Source organism: Drosophila subobscura, chromosome U, assembly GCF_008121235.1.
Source record: "Drosophila subobscura isolate 14011-0131.10 chromosome U, UCBerk_Dsub_1.0, whole genome shotgun sequence".
NCBI lineage: Eukaryota > Metazoa > Arthropoda > Insecta > Diptera > Drosophilidae > Drosophila > Drosophila subobscura.
In genome coordinates this window covers 13,186,858-13,212,698 of record NC_048534.1, presented here as the reverse complement: position 1 = coordinate 13,212,698, position 25,841 = coordinate 13,186,858, and the positions used below count along the sequence as shown (strand labels likewise).

At 43.3% G+C, this 25,841-nt stretch overlaps 2 protein-coding genes across 15 annotated transcripts in view; one reads left to right on the top strand and one right to left on the bottom strand.

Moving 5' to 3' along the window:
* Positions 1 to 13,307, top strand: part of LOC117902216 (reticulon-1-A) — a 16,794-nt gene extending 3,487 nt beyond the window's left edge. The window contains exons 1-6 of one of the 8 annotated variants that reach the window (XM_034813444.1): positions 1,516 to 1,660; positions 2,208 to 2,243; positions 12,234 to 12,441; positions 12,504 to 12,712; positions 12,782 to 12,887; positions 12,949 to 13,307. In XM_034813444.1, coding sequence (XP_034669335.1) covers positions 1,585 to 1,660; positions 2,208 to 2,243; positions 12,234 to 12,441; positions 12,504 to 12,712; positions 12,782 to 12,887; positions 12,949 to 13,018 — 705 coding nt within the window. In that variant the 5' untranslated portion in view covers positions 1,516 to 1,584 and the 3' untranslated portion in view covers positions 13,019 to 13,307. Of the gene's footprint in view, positions 1 to 1,515; positions 1,661 to 2,207; positions 2,244 to 6,226; positions 6,289 to 7,132; positions 7,405 to 9,297; positions 9,545 to 11,554; positions 11,586 to 12,233; positions 12,442 to 12,503; positions 12,713 to 12,781; positions 12,888 to 12,948 lie in introns of those variants that run through there. The other 7 variants (XM_034813445.1, XM_034813442.1, XM_034813448.1 and 4 more) reach the window with 7 other exon arrangements.
* Positions 2,689 to 25,841, bottom strand: LOC117902213 (UHRF1-binding protein 1-like). Of its 7 annotated transcripts, none has more exons than XM_034813432.1 (18): positions 25,341 to 25,833; positions 23,706 to 23,907; positions 23,032 to 23,637; positions 22,279 to 22,966; positions 21,987 to 22,016; positions 21,783 to 21,875; positions 20,652 to 21,721; positions 20,424 to 20,583; positions 19,719 to 19,863; positions 19,112 to 19,663; positions 18,927 to 19,041; positions 18,365 to 18,385; positions 17,400 to 17,542; positions 17,214 to 17,337; positions 17,007 to 17,154; positions 16,771 to 16,945; positions 16,596 to 16,713; positions 15,992 to 16,229 (listed from the first exon to the last, which is right to left on the bottom strand). In XM_034813432.1, the coding sequence occupies exons 1-18, from the start codon at positions 25,382 to 25,384 to the stop codon at positions 16,179 to 16,181; spliced, it is 4,485 nt and encodes a 1,494-aa protein (XP_034669323.1). In that variant the 5' UTR covers positions 25,385 to 25,833; the 3' UTR covers positions 15,992 to 16,178. The 7 variants fall into 7 exon arrangements, with proteins under 7 accessions (XP_034669329.1, XP_034669330.1, XP_034669323.1 ...); XM_034813435.1 differs by having other exon boundaries at positions 20,502 to 20,583; XM_034813433.1 differs by lacking the exon at positions 18,365 to 18,385 and having other exon boundaries at positions 25,341 to 25,832.

The window sequence follows — 25,841 nt, the reverse complement described above, 5'->3', positions numbered from 1 at the left end:
ATTTTGTGTTGGTGGAAGAGAAAGTGCATACATATAAGAGAAATATATCGGCTGAAAATAAAATAAATTGTGAAGTTGCTGGGGTCGACGATTGTGTAAACAGTTTATTGTTTCTGTTCAATTTTTCAAGTATTCTTGGTTAATTGCATTGCACTCCCACGCTGGATGGAGTCGAGTGGGCTTTTTCTAAAGGAGATCAAAGTAGACCACATGGAGTTAAACAATACAAACATTTGCTATATTAAACATACATACATACATACATACATCGACTCAAACAAACATAACCTCAAAAGAAAGTGTTCAGTCGAACTGTTGAATTGATGGATTTCCTTGTATTGATGCTCAATAAATGTAGATATATCGGGAGATCGGCAGAGCAAATATTATATAAATACGAAATAATCTTGTATAGTTTTTGACTATATTTAATTTAACGTAGAAGCATGCATCCAAAGATAAAACAACCCCGGAACATAAAAACTTCCTCTTATTCCCCGTATTGATTTCATGAGAACTGGGCCATTAGGTATCTTTTCCCCCGCTCGGCATCCCATGCGGAATGCGTCAAGTTCTTGTGACATAAGTTGGTCAGCAGCCAACGTGAGATATTTATCAGGCAGAACAAGGACAATCCAATGGAGACCATAACAACCCCCAGCGAATGTACATATGTACATATTTATGTATTTAAATTCCAAGAGTGCGTTGCCCGTATTCGTGTTCGCTGATTGATTTCCTATCTAATTTTCACACTGCACGCAATAACATGCCAAGGGCGGGGCAAAGCCGTGTGAGTTGAGGGGTGGGTGGCGCAACAGCATCTGCAATTTGGCTGCACCATACACATACCGCACCCCAGCACCCCCACAGCTGTCGCCGTCTGGTAATTTCCGGCCCAACAAAAACAACCGCAAAAACCAAAGTTTCGTAGGGGGTCGGCGCGTGCGCCAGATCCAACGGCTTGGAGCAAAGTCTACACCAGGAAAAGTCTCCAAGGGTCAGCTGCAGCGGGTGAAATCGATGAACGGGAAAACTTTTGCCCCAAGTCGGAGCTTTCTCCGCCAAAGCCACAGCCAAAGATAAAGCTAAAGCTAAAGCCAGAGGCGGAGCAGAGTTCAGGGCTATGCGGGGTTGCTCAACCCTAGGGTTGTCCCAGCCATTGATTTTACATCGCAACGTACCAGGTTCAATAAGGTGGAAAGTGGGCACGACAGGGGCCGGAGCGGGCTCTCTCACGGCGCGAGCGCTTTGGGTATTCGTAGGGTTGTCCTTTTCGGGCTTCGGCATGCTTTGGGATGAAGCTCTCTCCGTTTCACGTTTCAGTCTCTATACGCGTCGTGAAGCTGTCACACGGAAGCAAAGAAATTCTTATAGCGTCATATCGTAACGTCGCAATATCGCTCTCTCGCTCGCTGCGTAGTGCTATTCGTGTCAATCAACAGCAACAATCAAATAAAACCGCACATTTTTGTATACAGAAGGAAAAGAAACCAAATTGAATTCCTTTCGTGGGTGCACAAAAAAATAACGATTTTTAAATAAAATAAACACTTAATTGTTGAGTCGATACATACTCGTGTAATGTCTGCAATTGGTGAAACCGGACAGAATGGCGTGTGCAAGCAGCGCCCATTCATTTGCTCCATCCTCGATCCGAGTAAGTTCCATTAGCATTAAAAGAAAAACTCACCCCAACAAATTTTGGAAAAACGGCAAAAACAAAACTAACCTCTGACAACTGGGGTATGGCGTATGGGGTAGATCTGAATTATGGATTGTATAATGGTTGAATGCAGTGAAAGCTTCCTTGTGGAGGGGACCTCATTCAGTAGTCAAATATGTACAATGTATGTACATATGTAGGCATGTACATACATATATGTATAATCCATGGACTATCTCTGTTGGGCGGACATTTCTCTTCTTAAAACTGTGTTTCCGCCCAATAGAGCTTTCACACATCTTTGCTCTATATATCTATTGGTAAATTGTATGAAAAAACTGCTTCAAATTGGTGCCTGCTTTTAATACGCTTGCTCTGTTTAAACTGCTTTCTTTATTGCAATTTTTTTTCCACTAACGAATACCTCTTAGAGCGCTCCTTTCTGAATGTAACACACAATACCCGCACGCCTTAAATCTCTGCACCACACTTAACTAACCGCTAACTAACGAAAATCAATATATCAATCGCTTATTTTCAGATGCCTGGTTCAAGCCCGAACGTCTGCACCCGCAAGGTAAGTGGTACAAGTGGCTCTCAAACTGTACCCCACTCGTCGCTTTACCAGAAATAGTACTGGATTGTAAACTGGGTGCTGGGTAATGTGTCGACTGTACAGGCGGCATCGCGTTTATGGCGCCCATGTCTGACTGTCTGTCAATATGCGTTATGATGTCATCGAGCCACCCCCGTTACCATTTTCCTTCCGTTTTCATTTTTTTTACTGTTCGTTCACTGTGCTTTGTTTTTCCTTGTTTTTGTATTAAGCCTACACACAAGTATGCGCCAGGCTCTGAGCTCTCATTGTTCTGTTCTGAAAGTTCTTGGTGTTGTTTTTGTTGTTGATGTGCACCACTTGCTGGCGCCTCGGAGGATGAGGAAGGAGTGCGCCCGAATGTATGCCACATTATTCCGCATATCGTTTCGAGTGCGTCCTTGTTTGAGCTTAGGGTGCACTTATAGTGATATTTCAGCCTAAATGTTGTTACTGAAATATCAATTAATCCATGGACAACAGAGAACGAAATCTTTGAGATTTCAGGGATACCGAGCTTTTCTCTTACAAAATTTGCATTAAAGGGGTAGCTAAATTGCTAGCCCACCTTCCACACCTACCCAGAGGTCCCTCCCTGTCCAGTCGCATTGTAATTAGTCGCCGCTTTGATATAGTTCAGTTACCTTACATGCAAACGACTAGCACTGGAGCGGCGAACGAGAGCTGTAACCGTAATCGGATCGCATGCTAAGCGAACTCCACGCCGTATACAAAAAACTTTTCCCCGACTATAAATTGCAAGCTGATATGGGGCGTCTGCTGCTGGCATGGTTGGAGCAGGAGAAGGGGACAGGATGGGGCGCCGCATGCAATCGGAGCTTCGTCTAAGCAACGCTCTAAACATGCACTTTCCCTATACATACATACATAAGTATTTATGTATATACATATGTACATCTGTATGTAACTGTGTATGCATTCGTTTAGTTTATGTACCTTTATAATCAGCTCATGGCTACGAAAATCATTTACTCTCGTTATGACTAATTTGCGCTTTAGTCAGCCTCTGTCTATATAATTTCGTTGAGCTTTGGACTCGATGGAAAAATGTTAATCAAGACCAGCCCCCACCATAATCGATCTTCGATCTTTGATGATCTGTTAGTCACATAAAATAAGAAGTCAAAGTTGATTAAATTTTTGTTGGCATTGTGAAATCGATAGCAGAATCTACTTTTTGAATTACCCCACAATTACAAAATAAATGAATTAATGAATACATTTCTCAGTGCATTTATCAGATTATATGAATACTAAATTTATATGATCTTTCAAATGAAAAAACTGGAGCTGATTTTATATAGAGTGTACATGCATGTAACATATGTATGTACATATGTACATACATATTTACATGTGTAGATTATACTATGTATGTATGTAAATATTTGTGTACCTTTTTTCATCTCAAAGGCCATTTTCTCTGCCCATCCGACAGAAACGATGTCTTGGCGGCTTGAGCTTTATGCAAATTATTTCTTGATGGGCTAAAGAACGCCAAATCCATATTTGAAGAGTATGTACTTTTATTTCCGCCCCCAACCATTCCAAACTTTGCAAAAATGTTCTCTTCAATTCGTTCCTACCACTTATTGGCGAGAAATAATTTCTGCAAGTGGTTAAACATCAACCTGTGGCTTTATGGCCACCACCCGCCCGGCTCTGACTGGGGAGTACAATACCTAATTTGGGCTTGGCCGGATCTCGAGTGCTTTTCGCTGTGGACTGCCCACTGTGGGCACTCGAGTCATTCCAAGAGACGGCGTTTCGCATTAGCATTCTTGGGCGTGAAGGAAAGCCAAGCCAGCCAAGCAAGCGTCTGGTAGATGAATAATGAAAATGTATTTCAGCGATTTATTTTCTCATAATTAGTCTAGCGTTAAGAATAATGATTAATATCAACTAGTTCAGTTTCTTAGACTTATTGAATGGGACCAAGCCCAGCCACACTCGAAGAGAGCTTTCACTGGACAGTGACTCATAAAGGTAGACCGACACACTAAAATGAAGAATAACAATCTAATACAGCGGGCTTTAGTTCTTTGTAGCAAATTCTTGTTGAATGCAGAATGAGAAAGCGGCCAAAGAGAAATGCTTACGTGCCGCGGAAGCAAGTTCTCGCTTTGTAGTTAAATATGTACATATGTACATACATACATACATACATACATGTCTACTGGTATACATACACATGTATTTAAATATCTAAAGTTCCAGGCGAACCGATTAGATCATCAACGATATTTTTTCCAGCTTTGCTAATTTTGTGCCAAAAAGAAGACAGAATTTCATTCCCTGTGCGAAAAATTTGCATTCAAGTGCAAAAACAAAATTAGCAACAGTGCTCATGGGAATGATAAGCTGGAAATGACTTAACGCCCGTTGTTTTTGATAACAAGTCTGAAAAAGATAAAAGATTGCAAGTCAGACATACATAAGTATGCATATACATTGTACATGTGTACATACATATGTATACCCAAAAGCTTTCGATTTCCTTTGACTGTGACGTCAGATTTTATCAGGCATATTCGTAATGTGTCACGACTGTAAAAAGAAACTTTTCAATTTAAATTTAAATTTCATTTCGGGTGCTTTACGATAAGCAGTGTGCACTGCTTCGCAAAAGCGTCGTCGACTGGTTCGTTCACAGTTCCCTGCTAATTTTAGCTTTTTAGCTAGGTATCTCAGCCATTCATTGTCGTTGTTGCGGTTCCGTTGTTGTTGTGCGGTTGAATGTTTAAACTTTAAAGATTTGGGCTGCACTAGGCGTCAAGCAGTTGAGTTCTTACAGTGGAGCTCGACCATGAAGGCAAATAATGGAGCATTATTCCAAATTATAGTGAAAATTGGAACTTTTCCATAACGTTTATTGTTAATCAAGTAACCAAAAATATATTCTTAGACGCAATACAAATATAAAAACTTCTTCACCGTACTTGACATACAGGGTGGCTTCTGATGGCTATTGCAAAGCTTTAGATAATAATATTTAATGTAAAATTTTACATTTTCAATATTTTCTCTTTACGTCAAATGAGTCTTCAGCTTAAGCTTTCCAATAGTTAGTAATGTTTGCAAAAATTAGCTGCATCAGCTATTAGTAGCCACACTGTAAAACCAGTTTCGACGTGTCAGGCAAACAGAATCGGAATCTTAGTGCCGCAGCCCTGGCAGAGACCTTATGTCGGAGAATCACGTGTACGTCATTATACTCTCCCGTTCTTTCCCTTTCCCTTTCCTGGTACCTGTTGGCGCTGCATGCAGTGACATGTTCGAATCCGTCCAAGCAGCCGCTACCTAAGCTGCATAGTGGACTGCGTGTGTATGTGTGTGTGAGAGGCGACAACTACATTAACATCTACAACACATTTGTGCTGCTTGACAATAAACACACGCAGCCAAGCGATGCACCCAAAGTGTATGAACGATGAGGTGAGACACTCTCGGAGACGCGCTCAGACGGAATATGCATACCTGGAATTTCAAAACAAAAGGTACGCAGCCGGCTCTTTCTCTCTCTCTGCACCGCTAGCTCTATTCCTACCGGGTAACGTTCAATGGTCGTTGCATCGACTCAAGAGTTCTGGTTCTATTTTTATTAATTTACAGTTTGTAATGTGCTGCTGGGAGAGTGGGATTGCCTCACCTTTTATACATAAGCACACCTTGTGCACCCTCTCTCTCTCTCTCAATTGTGGACGGATCCGACCCGTTCTATTTGCAGTGGCAGAGGGAGAGGAACGGAACTCATCCCCAGTCTCAGCCCCTATGCCTTGTCCCTGTCCCTTCTGCCTACTGCATGTGTGTTTGTGCTGCCTGCCTGCTGGCTGCTGGCGTGCGTTCGCCTGTGTGGTATATGAGTGTATCTATGTGCGCCCTGCCCACAGCTCAGAGCATCTGAAATTAATTGTATTTAGTTGATGTACGGACTTTGACAACGTCACATTGCCCCAGAGACGGCATCGAGATCGAAAACGAGTACGAGACGCGAAAAATACATCGGGTAAACGCTGCTTTCATTTCGAGTATCTGTGTGTGTTGCATGCCACAGATTTCTGTCAGCTGTTTGAACTCCTCGGCTGGCTGACCTGCACTTGCAGCTGACAAAAACACCGATCTGCAGCTTTGTCATTGCCGCGAAAGTTCTTGCCTTTGTGTCTTCCCCAACCCTCTCTGACGCTCGTGTATCGCCGCGGAATTTCTCGGTCTTTTCTAATTATATAACTTGGATAGGTGCCCTAACGCTCTAGCAGAATATACATAAACGATTGTACATGCATACATACATAATATCGAGACGGGCACGCATTAGCTCTCATGTGGAGGTAGCGCCAAATAAAGTCAAACTTCTCTAACGCGAATATACCCAAAGCCTAAATGAACAAAAAGTGATCTTGAAACTGCAACTGAGCTGTACAAATTCCTGTTGTTTAGTGTTTGAGAAGCAGTTCTGGCAGTCTTTGAGGAGCCTGCAAGGAGGGAACTAGGCAAATCTCGATTTTCCCTTCGTGGGTAGCTGTCCAAAGAGAACCGCTATAAAATTAAATAATATTATTAATGCAGTTGGCAGATCGTAGTACGAGTTAGAGGAGGTTGACTGTAGTAAATAAATCCCGCAGAAATGATAGAGTAGTATAAATCTAATCTCATTATCTTTGCCAGTCACTGCGGTCGGCCACAGTCCTCCATCGACGTGAGTCTCGTATCGTCGCTGCGTTATTCTCATATCAGTTCCGAGTGCGAGGAACTTTCGGGGGCACTTTTGTCTAGGTCGATCGATTGTCGGTTCGGTTCGGCATCGGTTCGGTTTGGATCGTCGCGAGTCGTTTCAGTTGCCATTCTACGGTTAATGTTAATGCCCGCCGTTGCATTCGCATTTCCTCGATCCGTGAATCGCTCGCGTCAGTGTGTTGAGTAGAGAGAACTTTCGCTTTATTGTCTTTCCTTGTCCTCTCTGTTGCAGTCAGTGAGAAAGCTTTAGTGATAGAATATTTACGATACAAAGAGTACATTATTCTGAAATAATACATACAAGAAATGGCATCTGCTCTGGAAACGCTGCAAGGTCTGCTGCAGACGCTCGGCGAACTTAAAGAATTGCCCCTCAATCGTGAGTCGTGTAAGTATGCCAGAAATCTTAATCCATTTGTACTTGCACCCAGTGGACAGGGCTTTTGTCGTGGTGGCCGACACCGCATGGCCAGCCGAAAAGTTAGGAATTTCCCCTGAGCAAATTTCTTTTATTTCTTCGTAATTCTCGCTCTTTTCCCTCTCTTTATCTCTCACTCTGCTTTCAGTCCGTCTGTGCGTTGTTTCTAATTGCAGCTATAATTTATTTATAAATATTCTTTTTCGTGTCTAAGGGAAACTGCTGAGAACTTTGAAACGGGCAGAGAGAAGCGTATGAAACGTACAGAAACAAAAATATGGGAAAGGGTGTTTAGTTAGGCCTCCATGACACACGAAAGCCTCTTGTAACGATAACAATATGAAGTAGAGAATTGGAAATTAAGGAATATTTCCTCTTACTTGAATTTCTATTAAACTCTGATTAGTTTCTGCTTTTATCGTAGTTTTGCCTAGTGGAATAGCAAAAAACGCCTAATATCTTTAGGCCCCTCTATTCTGGTGGCGGAATTACACAAACGAGAGAGAGAATTTGCATATTTATTTGCTATAGACGTTATGCCTTTTTAACTTTTACGTCTAGACTCTAGACGTAGACAAACATATGAAATACTTGTGACAAATGCTCGAGGCAATAAAACTATTGTAATCCACATTGTGGCATTCAGAAGGGGGTATTTCCTCCGGCCAACTCATGTCTCCAATCCCGACAATCCACCCACAATGATAAGGGAACCATGCTCAGGGCAGAGCGATCTTTGACGCTGAACGGCTCCCAGAACAGCGAATATGCCCTGAGATTTTTAGGTCTCCTCTCTAAGGTTGCTTCGCTTGTTCTATTTTATGTTTCCTTTTTGTTTGGTTGATTTTGCATTATTATGATTATCGCTGCTTATGCAATTTCGCAGCTTTTCTGACAATGTCAGGTGCAGCAAATTATTGTATTTTTGTTTATTTAACAACATTAGCGAATTATGTCAGAAGCTAATTTGACACTCTCTCTCTCTGCCTTCCCCCTTCTTTTCGTTCTTTCTGCTTTCATCTGTTTCTCATTGATTGGGGGAAGGCATGATATCATGTAAGCAAAGCTTACTCATTCGAACGCGCCAAAAACGCAAAATAAATGTCAGATTGCGTTAGAACTGAATGTTAGTGGAGGAGGGGTTTTTCTGCGGGAAAGATGGGGATGAGGACAAAGGTGGTGTTTTTAACATGACGTCACCTCAACCGTTTCGCTTTCTATTGCGTTCTAAGCCGGGTTCTAGTAGTAGTTTTATCAAATCCAGTCACTGGCTCTGGTACTCTCGATCTTAGACAAGCAGTGCACGGCAACTGGAAGCAGTTCCGTTTTTAGCAAGCAGTGCGTTGAACTGCCGTTTTGAGTGCATATTTAATTTATTGATTAAAGCTGAGGGAAGTTGCCACGACGTTTTCCAGCATTTCGCCATGGCTGGTCACGCTTCGGATCCATGATTCATATTAAATCGCAAAGCAGTACGTACTCGTAGAACGTAAGGCAACGTTGGTTGACAGAGCCGAAGAGGCCCCAAGTTCGTGGTGTGGTGGAGGTTGACGTTGACACGTTGCTGACATATTTCGCTGCCGCTGCCTCTGTCGCTGCCTTCAATGCGCCCGCATTCGCCTCTTGTTGTTGCTATTGTTAATGCGCGCTATCTTTTACTTTCAATGCGGATCGTCGCTCTCTCCCTGTCTGGAGGAGCTCTGCTGTGCGCTGTGCGCTATGCCTCTCTCTCTGCCATTCCAGAAAACTTGTTTGCCGCCACCTCTGTTGCGCTCTCTCTCTGCCTGGCTAATTGGGGCTTGTTGGTTTGTTTTCTGCTCCAACTTCTTCCAGTTCTTTAACGGAGCTCGCATCGAACGGTCGGCAGCATCGTCGTGTACGTGTGTTATTGTGTGCTTGTGCGTGTGTGAAGTTTACACTAACTAAGTGTTTTTTCTAGCTATAATTAAAGCTAGACACGCGAAAAACCGAAACCCAAACCCCCATCTTTGTATACATTTTGGCGCCAGGCGTTTGTAACTGTAACAGCACAAAATGGCAGGCGGCAGCAAGCGGTACTCACGAAACAATTCCAACGGCAACTTCCAGTCGCTGCCCGAGCGCGGACCAGGTAATAGGAGTTCCCTTTTCTCCTCCCCAGCAGAGGCACCTTATCATGTGCCTTATGTCTAGTCTGGTCCACGTTGTCCGCTTTTGGCACTCGAGAAAACTACAACAACGATCAGAGGAGTGTCTTATCTGCGCGAGGCGCTGAAGTATTTATTGAGTAGGCGCTGAGATTGCTTGCTACGTCAGCAGGGCGACAGCGCAGTCGCCAACGTGGCTAAAAAATGAAATTCGAATAAAACATGAATGAAAAGCCACCATTAGAGACCGAATCTATAGATACCCTTGCAGATTGATCACTTAGTTCAATCGTTTTCGACTTGTAGAGAGCATTTTCCCATCAAATATATATTTTCAGGATAGTTTTACGATTTAGGAACCTTTGTGGAAAGAAACTGAAAGATGGGTATACTCGCTCTCATTAAAATGCGAGTCCCCAGTCCCGAATTTTTGCATAATTTCTTTTACAGCACAAATATTTTATTCCGCTTGTTGCTGAATTTTTATTTGGCTGCCACGTTGTGTACTCCACTGTCAGCCAAAAATATTGTACTCATCATCAAAATCAAATTAATCAAATCTTGCAATTTTGCATAACAGTTCGTTGCATAGTTCGTAAGGTGCAGTATGAAATTTGTGACTTTTCCAATGCCATCAGACTTTTAGAAACTTGTATTTATGCAGCTCAGAATTCTATACCCTGCAATAGTAAAGTACAGGGGTATGTGCGCTTGTGTTCAATTACAGACTTTTATTCGTTTGTCAACTGAGTCTGGAAGACAAGACCGGGAACAGTGCCTTAAATCTTCTCTTCCTCTTCCAAAAATGTATAGCATTTCCATTTACTCCTACTTGTATTCCTTTTAAATACATATGTACATATATGCATATTTACATATGGACAAAAATAATCTAGTTAGTGAGTATTCCTTGGTCGTATTATATACGTTCCAACTTGTTTTTTTTTTATATCCATATAAACGAAGAGGAACTGCTGCTGTGACTGCATCATCATGCTCGTTGGCCGCACTTCACTTTCGGCGCAAACCCGTTTGAGGGCGACCTAAACCAGTTCTCTGGGGCTTCGATCTCTTCGAAACTCGGATTGTTGCAATTGTAACGAACATTTCTTTAATCAATTGATAGCTGAAAGGAACTCAAGAGGCACAACTTTCCCCCATGTGTGAGAAAGCTTAACCCAATTTAAGGTCTGCTAGTGGTTGATAGCTTTTGTTGCCATCTCATCATTGTCTCCTTTCTAATTTATTTCCACCGTATTTGCATAATCAATTCTAGATATTGTCTAGCCTGGCAACCCAAAAGCTAACCCGAGCCTAAAACTAGTTTTCTCATCATTTGTTGCGTTTAAACTACATTTTACTTATTTACTTAGCTGTATTCTAGCCAGACATTAATTAATAGTGAATTTAAGGTAAGGGGGTAGCAATGTGGCTGCCTGGCATTCCCAATAGTTCTACTAAGATAATTTAACCCAAAGAACTTGGGAAATTAAAGTTGTTTTGATTGTTGTGGCATCATTGTCGGATATTGAAGATGCTGTTCTTGCAATTATTTTTAAATCCATAAACAAAATTCAATCGAACGAAGTTTTTATGAGGAATTATTTTCATTTGGAAATCTTAATTGGATTTAGTTCAGACATCAATAAAACAAAATCAATGAACCAATATCTACAATGAAAACGAATGGAGAAGATACACAGAATACAGCATGCGATCCTTGGGAGATGAGATAAATTCGATTCTTAGACGTTCCACTTCGTTTCCGTTCCACGCACCAGCATCTCTCTCTCTCCCACTCTTTCCTCTCTCTTCCACGCGCTCTCTTTTCGGCTGTCTGCTGTTGCCTTTTCTCTTTTGTATTTTCCGGCTGGGTCCGGACAATTTTCTTCTTCTTTGAGGGAATCGGCCAAATAATATTTCTCTAGTGTTCAAAACTTGGCAACGAAAGTCGAACGCGCACCGCGAACGATCCGCAGAAGAAACCCCAAAGAATAAACGAAAGCGAAATGTCGAAGAAATTTTGTGAGTGAACCAGGAAGAGGGTTGGCAGAGGAGGAGGATGCTCAGGGTGTGCAGTGGGTGGAGGGAAGGGAGCTTAGTTGCATGCTGTCGAGCAAATACTAACAATAATTACCACCTAGACAGTCGGGGGCCCGAGAGGTGCGCTACAAGTGCAGAGAATCTTCTATTTACGAGTGTCTCAGAGATTGCATAATGGCCGAAAAAGATATAGAATGAAAATTCGTGAGTGGGCTAGGTATCTGTGTATCTGTGCGTGTGTGTGTGTATTTTAGTATTTTCAGTCCACTTTATCGCACATTTTTTATACGTTATTGAATGGTAGAATGGGAAACCAACCAGATTAAAATGTATATTATAAAAATTTTTGAAAAGTCTATTGGGCGGCCCTTCATGGTTTGAAGGTAAATACTTGTGGAATTATCTATCGGAGAGAGAGGTCAAACCATACATATGTACTTAGCTACATATAAGGCCATAAACTTGACTATAGTTAATACACAAATTTTTTAAAGAAGCGATCCTCAATTATTCGAAACGAACCACACCGTATTTATACATTTACATAAATGTACAATTAAGAACAATTACTCTCAGTTATTATTTACGACTTTAAGTAACAATTCTTGGAATTCTTTTGTACATTTGCAGTGGAATCCCTTATCTACTGGCGTGATGTGAAAAAATCCGGCATTGTTTTCGGCGCCGGCCTGATCACATTGGTGGCCATCTCCAGCTTCTCCGTGATCAGTGTGTTTGCCTACTTGTCGCTCCTGGCCCTCTTCGGCACCATCGCCTTCAGAATCTACAAATCGGTGACACAGGCCGTTCAAAAGACCAGCGATGGACATCCCTTCAAGTGAGTAGAGACTGTCCTGAGAGTGGTTTGTCACATACTTATCGTATTATTGATTTTTGCAGGGAATACCTTGAGCTGGACCTGACGTTGTCGCAGGAGAAGGTACAGAACATTGCCGGCGTTGCTGTGGCACATATCAACGGCTTCACCGCTGAGCTGAGGCGTCTGTTTCTGGTTGAGGATCTGATCGATTCGATCAAGTTCGGCGTCATCCTGTGGGTCTTCACTTACATTGGTGCCTGGTTCAATGGCATGACTCTGGTCATCTTGGGTAGGTTCATCCTTAAGAATCTACTGCCTGTGAAGTAATTAATTATTTATCTTTGCTCCAATTTTATAGCCTTTGTCTCGCTGTTTACCTTGCCCAAGGTCTACGAAAACAACAAGCAATCGATTGACACCTACTTGGATCTGGTGCGCAGCAAATTGACAGAGATCACCGACAAGTGAGTTTCGAATTAGCCATCAGGAGAACATACAAAATAAACAAATCTTTCCTTTCCATAGGATCCGAGTGGCCATTCCCATTGGCAACAAGAAGCCCGTGGCTGCTGCCGAAACTGACAAGGACAAGTAAACGAACCGCACTAGCTACAACCCACAACAGCAGCAGCAGGAGCAGCAACAGCATGTTTATTTATTTATTAAGCATTATTTGAATGGTTTTAATATTCATCCAGGCATAAATAAATAACAAAGCTATCAGCAACGTTTACATATTAATTGTATAACTGCAATCTACATCAATCGATAATTGTAAATCAAAGTTAGAGCAACCCAAACAACTTATCAAACAGCAACAGAAACAGTAAATTGTAGAAGTTTCATACATTGTCCAAGTGTCTTTAAGTTTTTAACGAACGAAACAAACAAATGAGAGTGAAAAGTGGAGGAATTTGAAAACAACAAAAAATATATAGAAACATACATATAGACGCAGCAATGCAATTATCAGTTTTCTGAGTTTCAGTAATTTCCAATTCAATTCGAGTCTTTTAGTTGATCCTTTTTTTAAAACAATTTTTGCTTTAGTTATAATTTGACCATTTTTGTTGATTTTTTTGTATAAAACCAACAAGAAGAACTAAGATTACTCTAAAAATAAAACAAACAAGAAAAAAATCAAAATAAAAATGAAGTAAAAACAATCCACAGCTAATGATTTTTGTGTTTTATAGCATTTTTAATAAAAATATATATGATATCTATAAGTAAGTTGATCCGTAAGTCATTACATACACAAATTGGCGTCCAACCGCTGCAACACATCTTCGTAAATGTGGCCAAAATGTTGGACCAAGAACACACGCTTGTCACAGGACCTTAAAGAGGAGCACGAACATGGAACATCGTAAATCATGAAATACTCTAAATACTATAAAGAACCATTTCGAGCAGCTTTACCGCTTCATTTACATACTCGTCATGGCCTTGTTTTACATTGTACAATTAATTTGTAAGCATTTTACATGAAACTAAATCAAATATTTAATGCAAATTTATTTAAGGCTGCGGCCAGTCATTACAGTTGTAGCTTAAATATTCATTACTTTTATAATTGTGACTCTTTGTTGCTTGATTGTTGAACAAACTTTACGTTTGAATTGCTTGTGTCGATGGAGCATCCCCACATACTCGAACTAGCGCTCGCTTAGTGAGAGATATACCCAGATACATATGTAAGTTCATGTGTATCAAAGGTACAGTTTAGCCTTCAACTGTACGTTAGGCGTTCTTCTAAACCAGACTACATAATGTATAACAATAGATATTTTTGCAAATTAATACACTTTAAATATGTATAATTACGAGTATATATAGACACATACATATATACAGAATGTAAGTGAGAAAATGAAAATCAGAGGCATCGTCTTAAGAGAGATTTGAAATTTCCAAGTGCAACAACTTTTCGAGTGTTTTTCTTTAGTTTAGTGCAACTTTACATGAACATGTAATCGCAAAAAATAAAACCAAACCAAACACACACAAATATGTGCCGTAAGTTTGCTATAAATAGAGAGTCGAGACAACAACCAGAAAACACGCTCTAAGTCGTATTTAATTCTTTAAAGGAGACAACAGCTACAGCAGTTGGATATGATCGTAAAGTTTCAATAAAAATAAACTCTTATAAAATTAACCGATGTGAGATTTTACTATACACTTTTCCCGTATGTTATGATAGTATGTGTAACCTTTAAATGCTTTCAGATATGGCAGGACATTCCAGCTTCCTGTGTCATACCTTATGCGCGCTGTCGTCCCGGAAACCCCTCACAGCACAAGTCCCCAGCATTATCTTTCATTGCAACCATTTACTTATTAATCAGGTTTTAATATTTTATTAGTTTAATTTGTATCCAACAGCCAAAAGCCAATCCAGGAAAAAGGGAAAATATAGATGATGATCCTAAACTTTAAGACCTTACAGATTGACATCGATCCGATTCGATCCCGACCAATAGTACCCAATAAAAATACTGAAACTACATTTACATTTGAATATATATTTGTAATTTTTAATATGAATTCAATTAATTTTTTAATTTCGCCTAGCTACAGATGAAAACTTTCGTATAATGTATAACAATCAATAATCGCTTTAGTTTAATTGTAATCTTTACAAATACAAACACTTTTTAATTTACAATTTGATAAGCAAATACTATATGCACACATCATGTATAAATATGTATGGTACGTATGCATATGTACACATTGTATAACATCTATGACTTCAATTTGAAATATGAAAACTTTTAATTTAAAATTTGTAAACGCGCTGCGTTACTGACTTGAGTTCTTTTTGATTCATTTAACATGGTACACTTGATTTAAGTTGCTTTTGATTTATGTATATATGTATGTATGTATGTGAACATTAGTAGTTGTAGTAGTATACGAGTATATCTATAACAATTTTGATTAGTTTAGTACTGCACTGAGGGGCTAGTATGATTAGCAATTGTAGCAAAAAACTATGATCGATTTGATTGGAATGCAATGGGAACGCGAATATAAATTTAAAGATCTAAGGAACGTGCCTATGCATACATAGTTGTGTGTATAAGGTTATACGCATGCACATCACATCCGGGGGAATACTATTAAGTTCGATATAATAATATTTTTTTGGCCAATTGTCTTGCTAGCACACGACTACAACAGCAATGCATACAGTTACTAGAGTTCAGTTTGTTTTGATATGATCAGAAATCACAACAATATTTTCTATCCAATATCTATGGAATAAGCAGTAATATATGTACAATATCTTGGTTAGGCGCAATATCAATGACACGACTTGTGGCTCGCGTTTCGCTTTGATTATCCTCTTTTAAAATAATTAACAGTGGTGCTTCGTTAAAAGTTTGCAGCTTAAAAGTGGCTACACAATAGATCAACATAAAAAGTGTTCAAAAACTAAAGTAGTAGATGTAATGGTAAAACATTCTTTGGAACATAGCAAAAGCTGGCTGCAGCTTCAAAACGATCAAATATAGATATATGTGTGTATGTGTGTAAAAGTATACGTATAGTTTGCTTTATAAGTAAGTATGACGAACGGCAACGTGAAAAGTGTCCGTGTTCGGTACGGCTCAGTCTTCTGCAAAACTCAAAGTCGAATGGCGATGATGTTGAGGACGTCATGGGGTTTCTCTGACTGTCGGCATACGCTAGCGTTAGGCATTATTATTTTCACCGCAGCATTGTATGCAGTCCATGCAGTTATGCTACCTGTTCCCATCATTCTTTCGGCTCATATTCGATGAGGTCAGTTGTAGCTACAGAGAGAGAGAGAAGGAAATGCATTAGTTAAAATCAAAGGATGGAAAGAAGGAAGCGTGCCAGTGGCGGAAACGTGTAGGAAAGCGTGCAAGCATGGCTGAAGCGTGCTGGGAAGTAACTGACCTTTAGTCCTTGCATTATTATTTGTGGTATTCTTAAGCTTAACGTGTCTCAACTTCGAGAACAACAACAACATCAACAACAACAACACAACAACAGGTATGTATATTAATCAGAGAAGGTGTGAAGGAACATACAATGAACGAGTCAACGAGTCAAAAGTGTCCAAAGAGAGAGTTAGAGACAGTGTGAAAAGGTGAGAGAAGCTAATACAAGAAACTATAAAGTACACATAAAATTACCTGCAAGGATCGAATGGTGTCCAACAATGCCTTCTTCTCCTCAAGCAGTATGCTTATGTCATCCTGGGCGGCCTTCAAATACGAACGCAGCACATCAGTTTCCTGCTTGGTCTTTTGTCTGTCAAGGGCGCATGTGTGAGTTGGTTATCAAAGATTATTCAAATATCACTCATACCTATAGCTGTCTGTGTTCACTTTGGAGTCCACGAGCTGCCTGCGCAGCTGATCGTTGTCAAGCTTCATCTGCTGCATCACGAGCTGCATGGAAAGCAATTCCCGATCGCGTTCACGAGGTGCTCCAAACAAGGCGCTGCTCAAAGCCTGATGTTGCCCGGCACTCATATTGGTATCTGAAATTTAAGCAACAATAATGTAGATTCGACTCATTGTTTGTTGAACTTAATGTCTTGCCTATGGGCTGAATATTGAGCAGGCCGCTCTGATCACGCTCCAAACGCATGCGTCCGATGCACAGATTGATGGGCACTGGTCCCGGTGAGGTAATATTGACTGGTGGACGGTCCTCAAGCAAGTTGATGCGAACATTTTCGAGATTTATCTAGAGCAATTCAAGTCAATAAGTCAATGCATTTGAGGGATATCGATGGTAGAACTCACCGTGACGGGCATGGGCGGAGAGATGACCTCATCCTCAGCCAAATCGCCAAGTCCAATTACGGTGCTCATCGACAGATCCATATGTATGTCTTTCACACGAATTTCCGCATGATGAGTGATCCAGCTAAAAATATTCGTAATCGTGTTCATAAAATATTGGGCGATTCAATTGGCATTGCATCTCACCTCTGGATACGTTTACGATCAATGATGCCTTCGATCTGGTTTGGCATGTTAAGGGTCTCCTCCAGGCGTAGGCGTATGCAGGGAGGGGCCTCGGGGTTGTATGGTGCTAGATTCCAGGCCTTACAACGTGCTCCAAATTTGGTCTGTAGCAAAATGTTGCGATCAATGACAAATATGTAAATAAACTCTATGGGATCTGAGTAGTGTTAGCTTGGGAACACACCCAAGGAACGACATGCAAAAGCTACAGGCACACGCATGCAATGGGTGTTTGTCAGTGGTGTTTGTGGTTTGTGGGTGTTAATGGCACTTCTCTTGTTTAGGCAGCGAGTGTTTAGTAGTTAGTTTTACAGGTACAATTTTGTTAGTCGTAGAACCGTTGTAATCTTGTGCCTTTGTATGTTTCCGTTGCTCTAAACCGTATTCTGGTAACCTGTTTACGCTCTGAATTAACCAATTCTGTAGTTGCAAATCATAAACCACCAATAAAGCCAGTTAAGAAATAAAGAAATAATAAAATCGACCAGGAATTGGGTATAACAAGGGATGGATCCATGTGTGTAAGTACTAATTGTATGGGAAGAGCTCAGGCTAGCAAACGGTTGGAGATACGAGTAGCTACTCCTCCTGCTCAGCATGCTCAAATTACATTCGAATGAAACAACATTTCCAAGCAAGAGCGCCTTGTACTTGGAATTAAATATAGAATTAAACTTAGAATTCTTGAACAATTCTTCTACTCAACTAGAGCGTTTATCAACAGAGAGCGGATTCAAGAGGCAACTACAATTAAAATGAAATCAGCAAACCAAGTTATTGAATCGTTAAATCATTGAAAATATAAATAAATAAACACAATACTTTTGGGCAAATACTCGGTATATACAAAGCGAGAAAACTTAAAATGTAAATCTTAGGCATTTAATTAAGTAATTAAGTAATTTCAATTTTTGTATTGTTTATACCTTGTTTGCTTGATGCGCGATCTATTTTTGTGGTGTTGGTTGTTGTAATTGTTGAAAGTCGTGTTGAATGTCATGTAAAGGTTGTCAGAGATAAATATACAAGTGTGTTCGTTTGATGTCGATTATATAGAGAGATGACACAACATTTGTTTGGTTTTGTTTTTAGCACACATTGAGATTGATTTCGAGTATATTTAATATTTGTTTTAAGAGAGAAGAGAGATAATATAATAAGAAAATGATTATATGAGATGTTATCTTACAGAAAGTTGTTTTTCAAATATTCGCATGGAGCCATTCCGCACATTATTTGAAACGAAACAACTTTGAAGGTGTTCAATTTCGTAGATGTTCAGATAAAAGTTATCGAAACATGCAAAAAGTTAAGAAAGTTGAGCAAAAAACACTTAATTGAGCAAAATCTTCGAATGAACTGAAAATCGACAAGAAAAGTTCTCATCTTTGGGTATTTACAACAAAACACAAAACAAAATATATCAGACAAAACGAAAGACAAATGAAAAACTCCAGCGAAAGCATTGAGAGTGTCGAAGAAGTCTACCTGTAGCTCATCCCAAGGTATGGCACCGCACTCGTCACAGGAAACGGCAGCCACCTGCAAGCGAACCGAAGACTTGGGTCCTTCCTGCTGCCGTATGAGCTCCACTGTGGTCAATCTGAAGGATAAAACGACACATTACTTTGAAGTTCAGACGAGCACAATGAAATAGGGGAGCCTGATTCAACCTAAATGTGGCCATGGAGACAAGATCGCGGCGTCGCCAGGTACTGCCCTCCGATGGCTCCGAAGGTGATGACATATTTGTCTTGTAGCTGCTCGGTTCCTCGTACACCTCACTGGCCACCTCCACCGGGGAAGCCTTCATGTTGTTGTCGGTGGTGAAGGGATTTAGACGGAACATAACGTCCATGCAGTCCATGGTCTTGTCGTCGCCCATGACAATGGCAAAGTTCTCTGAATCGGAGCTTATGTCGCTCTGTATAGAGAATGTATCACTGGCATCATCGTTGGGTGTGCCAGACTTAATGGCCGAGTCAATGGAAGTCATAAAACTGGAGAAGCCCTTCTTCATGGACAGCAGGCCCGAGTTGATCTCCTTCGTCAAACTGGGCACAGTGTCCGTGCCTGCACCTGAAGAGCGACCAGCGGTACTCTTGCCGCTCTTCGACGCGGAAGAAACGGATTGCGATTGCGTGGAGATGCCCGTATCTGGACGAGAACCCTGACTGGGCGTGGAAGAGGCCAGCGTGGGGGTGCTCAGTATCTGCACATTGTATCTGCAAAGCAATTAACTTAGAGCTATGCCTGAGAACTGGAAAGTGATTGTCTTACCCATGCGTATTGGGATTAGATGTATGAATGCTGCTGTCAAAAATTGGCGGATCATTGGTCACAGGCGATGGCGACTCAACGCTGCCAAATGTGTTGCTCTTCAGCTGTTCCAACGGCGGTGGTGTGGGCCAGGTGATGTTACCGCCTGGGAATGGATTATCCATATTATTTATACTTTGTTTTAAACCATCTTTCGAGTTACAGTTTTACGTTCACTTTACATTATTAGAGATGCACTTGAATTGCCGTTTGGGTTAGTTTAGTACAAAGAAACATGCGAGATATTTGTATGTAGATATTTATGGTGAGCGTTTACCCGAAGCCAAATGGATTGGAACGGACATCCCGTGTCCATTGTGCTTCAAGTAAAACAGCTCCTAGTATAAGTGTCTATAGAAGTCCTAAGTGCCCGCTGCCTACACAAATAAAATTAGTAGTTTTAAGCAAAATTACAGCAAAAATCGAAAAGTGTGTGGGGAAAAGGAACCGCTCCTAGCTTAGAGGAGGGAAGGAAGCTACACGAATTCGGTGACAACTACAAGTGAGTCTTAGACATAGATTAGACCAGTTTCGTGTGGATTGTGTCAGTTCAGGGCGATGTGCATCGCTCTTGTTGGGTTAGTAGGGGATTCTGTGAGTGTCACTTAATCATAAAACTAAAGAGAGTGAAAGGAGAGAGACAACAAAAGAGATATAATTTCTTACTATTCATGTGTAAATCGTCACCCAAACTAGCTGAATCGGGCACGACACTTTCAGCATCACCACCACTTGATTCCTTACCAGGTGTTGGCGATGGCATCACGAGCGTCACCTCGATCTGCGGCACAACGCAGCCAAAAATAATCGACTTTTGTTCATTTTGCTGCGGGCGAAAACCCAAAAGATTAATTAGAATACATTCAACGGGAGAGTAAGGGGAAACAGATGTACCTTTTGCAGGATGCGCTCGGCATCCAGATTGAGGAAGGTGGACATCTCATTGAGCTCCTCGGCGAGCCGCAGCAGGAAGAGCAGTTGGTAGTGATCGATCTGCAGGCTGACCAGATTCGAAATGTGCGCTATGGCATGCACATCCGCGGTGCGATCGGGAGCAGCAGGAGCAGGAGGGCTGGCGCCGACTCGCACATCCTCGTCACTCAGGAAGGGATTGCAGGGCTGAAGCGGTGGCAGTGGTGCCAGGCCCATGCTCTCCATGCTGGCTGTGGCGCTCTTTCCCAAATCCAGTTGTGCCTGGGCGGAGCCTGCATGCAACCAGAGCGTGATGGGCACAGCATCCACGAAGGGAATCGATTTGTTGGGTCCCAGCGAGCGAGCGCCCAGGAAATCCACCCACACGGGATCCAGCTTGATGCACCACACGTCTCTGGGCTCCAGCCACATGACATAGCGGGACAGGTACTGAGTGGAGGCGGATCGCGGCAGCTGCTGGCCACCCGACGGCGACATGGGCGACATCATGCTGACATCCGAGGCCGCCACATGCGACAGTATGCGATCCGTGACAATGCACATGTCACCGTCGACCGACGGGAAGCCCGAGCCGAAGACCAGCGAGCCCTCCTGCAGAGAGTGCAGCGCCTGGGCCAAGTCCGCCCGGGAGCTGCCCATTTCACGGATGTTGGTCAGGGCAAAGCGCGACACTTGAATCTGCATCGTCTTGGGCCGATCCTTTTGGTTGGGCGCATCCAGGGCTGCCTCCATGACGACACGCGGCATAATCGCCTCCACCTTGACATCCATGTACATCAGATTCGGCTCCTGTTCCACATTCAGTGCGGCCATCTGTGTGCCATAGGAGCCATTGGAGGCAATCGAGCCGCGTGCACTATGTTGCTGCTGTTGCGACGACTGCTGCTGCTGCAGGGTAGCCTGGGAGCCAACACTCGTGCGCATAAGACTCTCGTGCAGGTTCAAGCCAAAGGAGTTGAGCCAGAGAATGGAGCCGAGATCGAAGTGCACTTGAATGGGATTCACATGCACAAATATCTTCGAGGGCGGCACTGCAGGGAGAACAAAGGGAGGATTAATCACAATGGTAATGGAATGCTTTGCAGAACTCACGTGGAAAGACAAAGTCTCCGGGGTAGTAGAAGTACGTATACTCGGCATGGATAATGGGCATCTCGGCGGGGAACGAATACCTATCCTTGTCGCCTGCAAGTAAAGGGGGGGAAATATGTCAGCTTTGAACGGAGCCCTTGGCAGATTAGTTGGAATGCAGAATGGTAGGCTCTGTGGCACTCGATTGCGCTCTGTGATATTCACCTGAGGATTTGCTCTTCCTTTTATGTTGTGCTACAATGTTACAACCGACAACAACAACAACAAGAGGAACAAAAACAACAAAAGCGTTTTATGTAAATCATGATCATGGCAATGGCAATGGCAATGGCAAAGTCAACGAGGGATTTAGCCATTGTTAATGAGACAAAAGCAAAGAGAGAAAGAGATAGGCCAAAATGTACATTAGTCAGAGATGCTAAAGTCGTGGTGGGGGATGTGTGCTGGTGTCATGTTCATTCTGGACTGCTGTGTCTCGAGTGTCCCAGTGGCATACCTGAGACGAATTCCTTCGGCATGGCCTTCTTGCCCGACGTGGTCACGCGATACAGCGTAAAGTCCTCAATCCTCAGGATAACGCACGAGCTCATCAGCTTGGCCAGGTTCTCCAGGGTCTGGCGCTGCTGAGCTGCCTGCGACATTTGGCTGCTGGCCGAGGCAGAGCCGGATCCTGCTGCCGCTGCCGCTGTGGGAGTGCTGCTGCCATTGGAGGCACTGCCGCCAAGCTGGGAGCTTAACAAGCTCGGGTTCAGCATAACGGGTGAGGCCGGGGTGCTGCGCTCGAGCGGGGCATGTGTGGCCGGCCGATTGGGCTGGCTCAGATTGAGCACTGCCTCGCGAAAGGCATTCAGGGACTCCTTCAGCCACAGCGCAGGTGCCACCGAGGCCTCCTTGTACTTGGCCCAGTGCGAGCGATCCGATTTGGCCAGATGGTACGGATAGTAGTCGACCTGGAAGGCCGTCACCGAGACTTGCAGGGCGCCGCCCTTGTCCAGATCCGGGTAGCTGGAACGACCGTCCCCCTCGTCGTCGCACAGATGCAGATCGATGCGCTGGCTGAAGAAGTGGTACGAGGTCTCGCGCACATCGAAGGCATTGAACATGCGCTGCGCCGTCGTCGTGTGAGCCGATTCAGACAGACGGTTCTGCTGCTGCTCCACCTGGGCCTTGTACTCGGGCAGGGTCTGAAACAAACAGGCAAACAATGGGATCAAATCGAGTAATCAGTGGGGAAGTGTGAGCCACTCACCTGCATTTTGCGAGCCGCCTTTGTCTTTTGCGTGGCATGGGTGGCCGCCTTTATGAGGCCCGACAGGGAGTCAACAAAATGCAGAGCTGCCTTCAGCTGCGAGTCGGTTAGCACCCAGAGAAGATCGTCCAGGATGAGGACCAGGCGCGAAGCGAGCAGCGAACAGTCCGCCAAACGCTTCCGAATGGTTATCCGGCAACGGGCATGGTTCGTGAGCAGACGCAGGGGTGTCAGCGATTTGTCCTGAGTAGAGCTGGCCTCGATGCGTACGGTCTGCCAGGAGAGCTCCTTGAAGATCAGTATTATGCCCTTCTGGGCGTCCTTGAGTCGCGTCATGCGGAGATCGGCATTGGCCCACTTGGGAGTCTTTGACTCGACTCGAATGCGGGACATCTGCACCGAGGCGGTGAAGGCGGCACTCACAAAGTTCACGTTCACAGTGTTGACTACGATGGTGATGCCGTCGACTACCTTGTGGATGAAGCTGTACTTTCCCTGCGGCACTTGCGGCAGGGCAGCGGCAGCTGGTGATCCCGATCCTCCGCCCCCTGCATCGCGTGTCATGGGATTGCAGGTTTCGATGGTGATGCGCACCTCATCGAGCGTCTGTTTAAAGGGAACATGTCCATAAGTCGGACGTGGAAAGGGAAATCTCTTTGTCGGCAAGCACTCACCAGTGTGATGGGCACGCTCTTCAGTTTGGTCCAGCTAATGCGGAAGGAGACATGGTTGCACCAGGCCGATGTGAGGCGCAGCCAGCTAGGCAGTTCCAGCAGTTCGGTGAGCACCCGCTCGTCCAGTTCCAGGTTTGAGAGCTCCCCCTCGCCGCGAAAGGTGCTCAGGTTGATTTTGTCCGAGGAGAGGTTCTTTGTGTAGCTGTGTGCGGGCCAGAGATAAGGGAAAGAGAACCATTGTGAGTGCGTCGAGTCGTCTGCCTTGTCTTAGCAATTATTTCTGCCTTGTCGAACATGTCCCATCGTATTTACGGAAGGGGGTCGTGGGTTGTGGGTCGCAGGGTCTCGGGACGTGGCGCGTGGGGTGCTGTCGGCACCAGATGGGGGCCACTCAGTCAGTTGCCACCAATTGACCCACTTCCCGCTAATGGCTGAGCATAATTGAAATCGAAATCGGAACATTGATTGGGTTAAAGCCGCGCAAGAGCGCATCCGCAGGGAAGCGCATGGCGGAGTTACTCGAGAAAAAGTTGATTCTATTAAAAGACAACTTGTTACTTAACAACTTTGACTAACTTTCGACTCACCGAAGTCTAAAATATCCTACGAAAATGAGCAAATGAGCTTTCGCCTTCAGAGTGTGTCCAACTTCTGGCCCAAAATGATAACACCCTCAAGGGCAACGGATTAGAAAGGCTTTTTTAAACTTTTCTTTAAAATAATGTTACGATTTGGGATGGGGAATTTCGGGGCAACAAGTTTACTCTGCATTTTGGCCTTGTTGGCTTGTTTGCAGCTTAATTGCGTGGAAAATAAGATGAGAAGGTGGCACACAAAGGACCAAGACAATGCCAAAACAAAACAAAAAACCCCAGCACTTGTGTTTGTGTGTACGTGTGTACAAATATGGTTATGTATAACATACATATGTACTTGGTTATATGTAAATAAGCTATTGTTAAGGGAGCTGGCAGGGCAATCAATGTACACATTTTGTTACAGGCATATTTGTGCCCAGAACAGCTCCTAAAACCGTAACGACACAACTGTAATAATAATTCCATAACTGCAATGTATGTATGTATGTGTGTACATATGTATGTACATATGTGTGTACACAGTCAAAGTCACAGTGCCCTCGACCTGGCTATCGTATAATGCCTGAAGTAAACCATATTGCGGTAAACAGCTTGCAAGTCGCCGTAAGCAAAAAAAACAGGAGACAGAGAGCGAAACCAAAAGTTCGTCGGGGAAAATTGGCAATCCACTTGTTACGCCAGGAGCTACCTCCACACTGGGGTGGGGTGCTGGCAGGCCAAGAATAAGTGCGGGAGTGGTGGGAACTAAGCCATAAACGATAAAGAAGACATAAAAGCGGGCAAAAAGTTGGCCGACAGGTGACGAATACAGGGAGAAGGGGTGGGAAGCTGCAAAAGAATATGTATGGACATGTACAGAAGCAGCCTAACGCTGGGAAAAATCAATTGAGTTTCCAGTAGCTCTGGCGTCCGCCCGCTGACCTCAAGAGCTTTAGATTACTGTGCCCCCATCGCTCCCAGCAACTATAGCAGCAATACTTATAATTCGGTTTCACGTAAACCAAACCCGTCTGGGGCAGAGCCAGCCAACACTTACATGGACAAATGCTTGAGCAATTGGTTCTTTATCAGCGAGACCATTTTAGCAACGTCAGCAGCGGATGCAAATGGAAGACGGCGGTGTCGGAGAGACGGAGATAACCAAATAAACAAATGAGCCGAGTCGCAGGCACCTCAGAATCGCTCGCACTGAATATTCAACGTCCGCGCAGCATATCTTCGTTCGTTGGGAGTTAGTAGGAGGCACTGGGCGGCAGCAAATGGGATTCACTTTCAATATTTTTTTTCCTCGACTGTCCTTTGTATGTGAATCTTTGGTGCACCAGGCACGCAGATCAATTGGAAAACTCGCGAGTGCGCTTAACTTGTCCCAGCTGTGGGCCCGAGCCTCACATATTCACGTGCACTTTAAGAAGTCGGTTGATTTACAAGTCTATTAGTCATTCATGTTTGGACGTACACTCAACGGCGGTAGAAAAAGCGCACGATAAAATTGCAAAAGCAAAAGCGGAGCGGCCGACGACGGACACAACGGCCA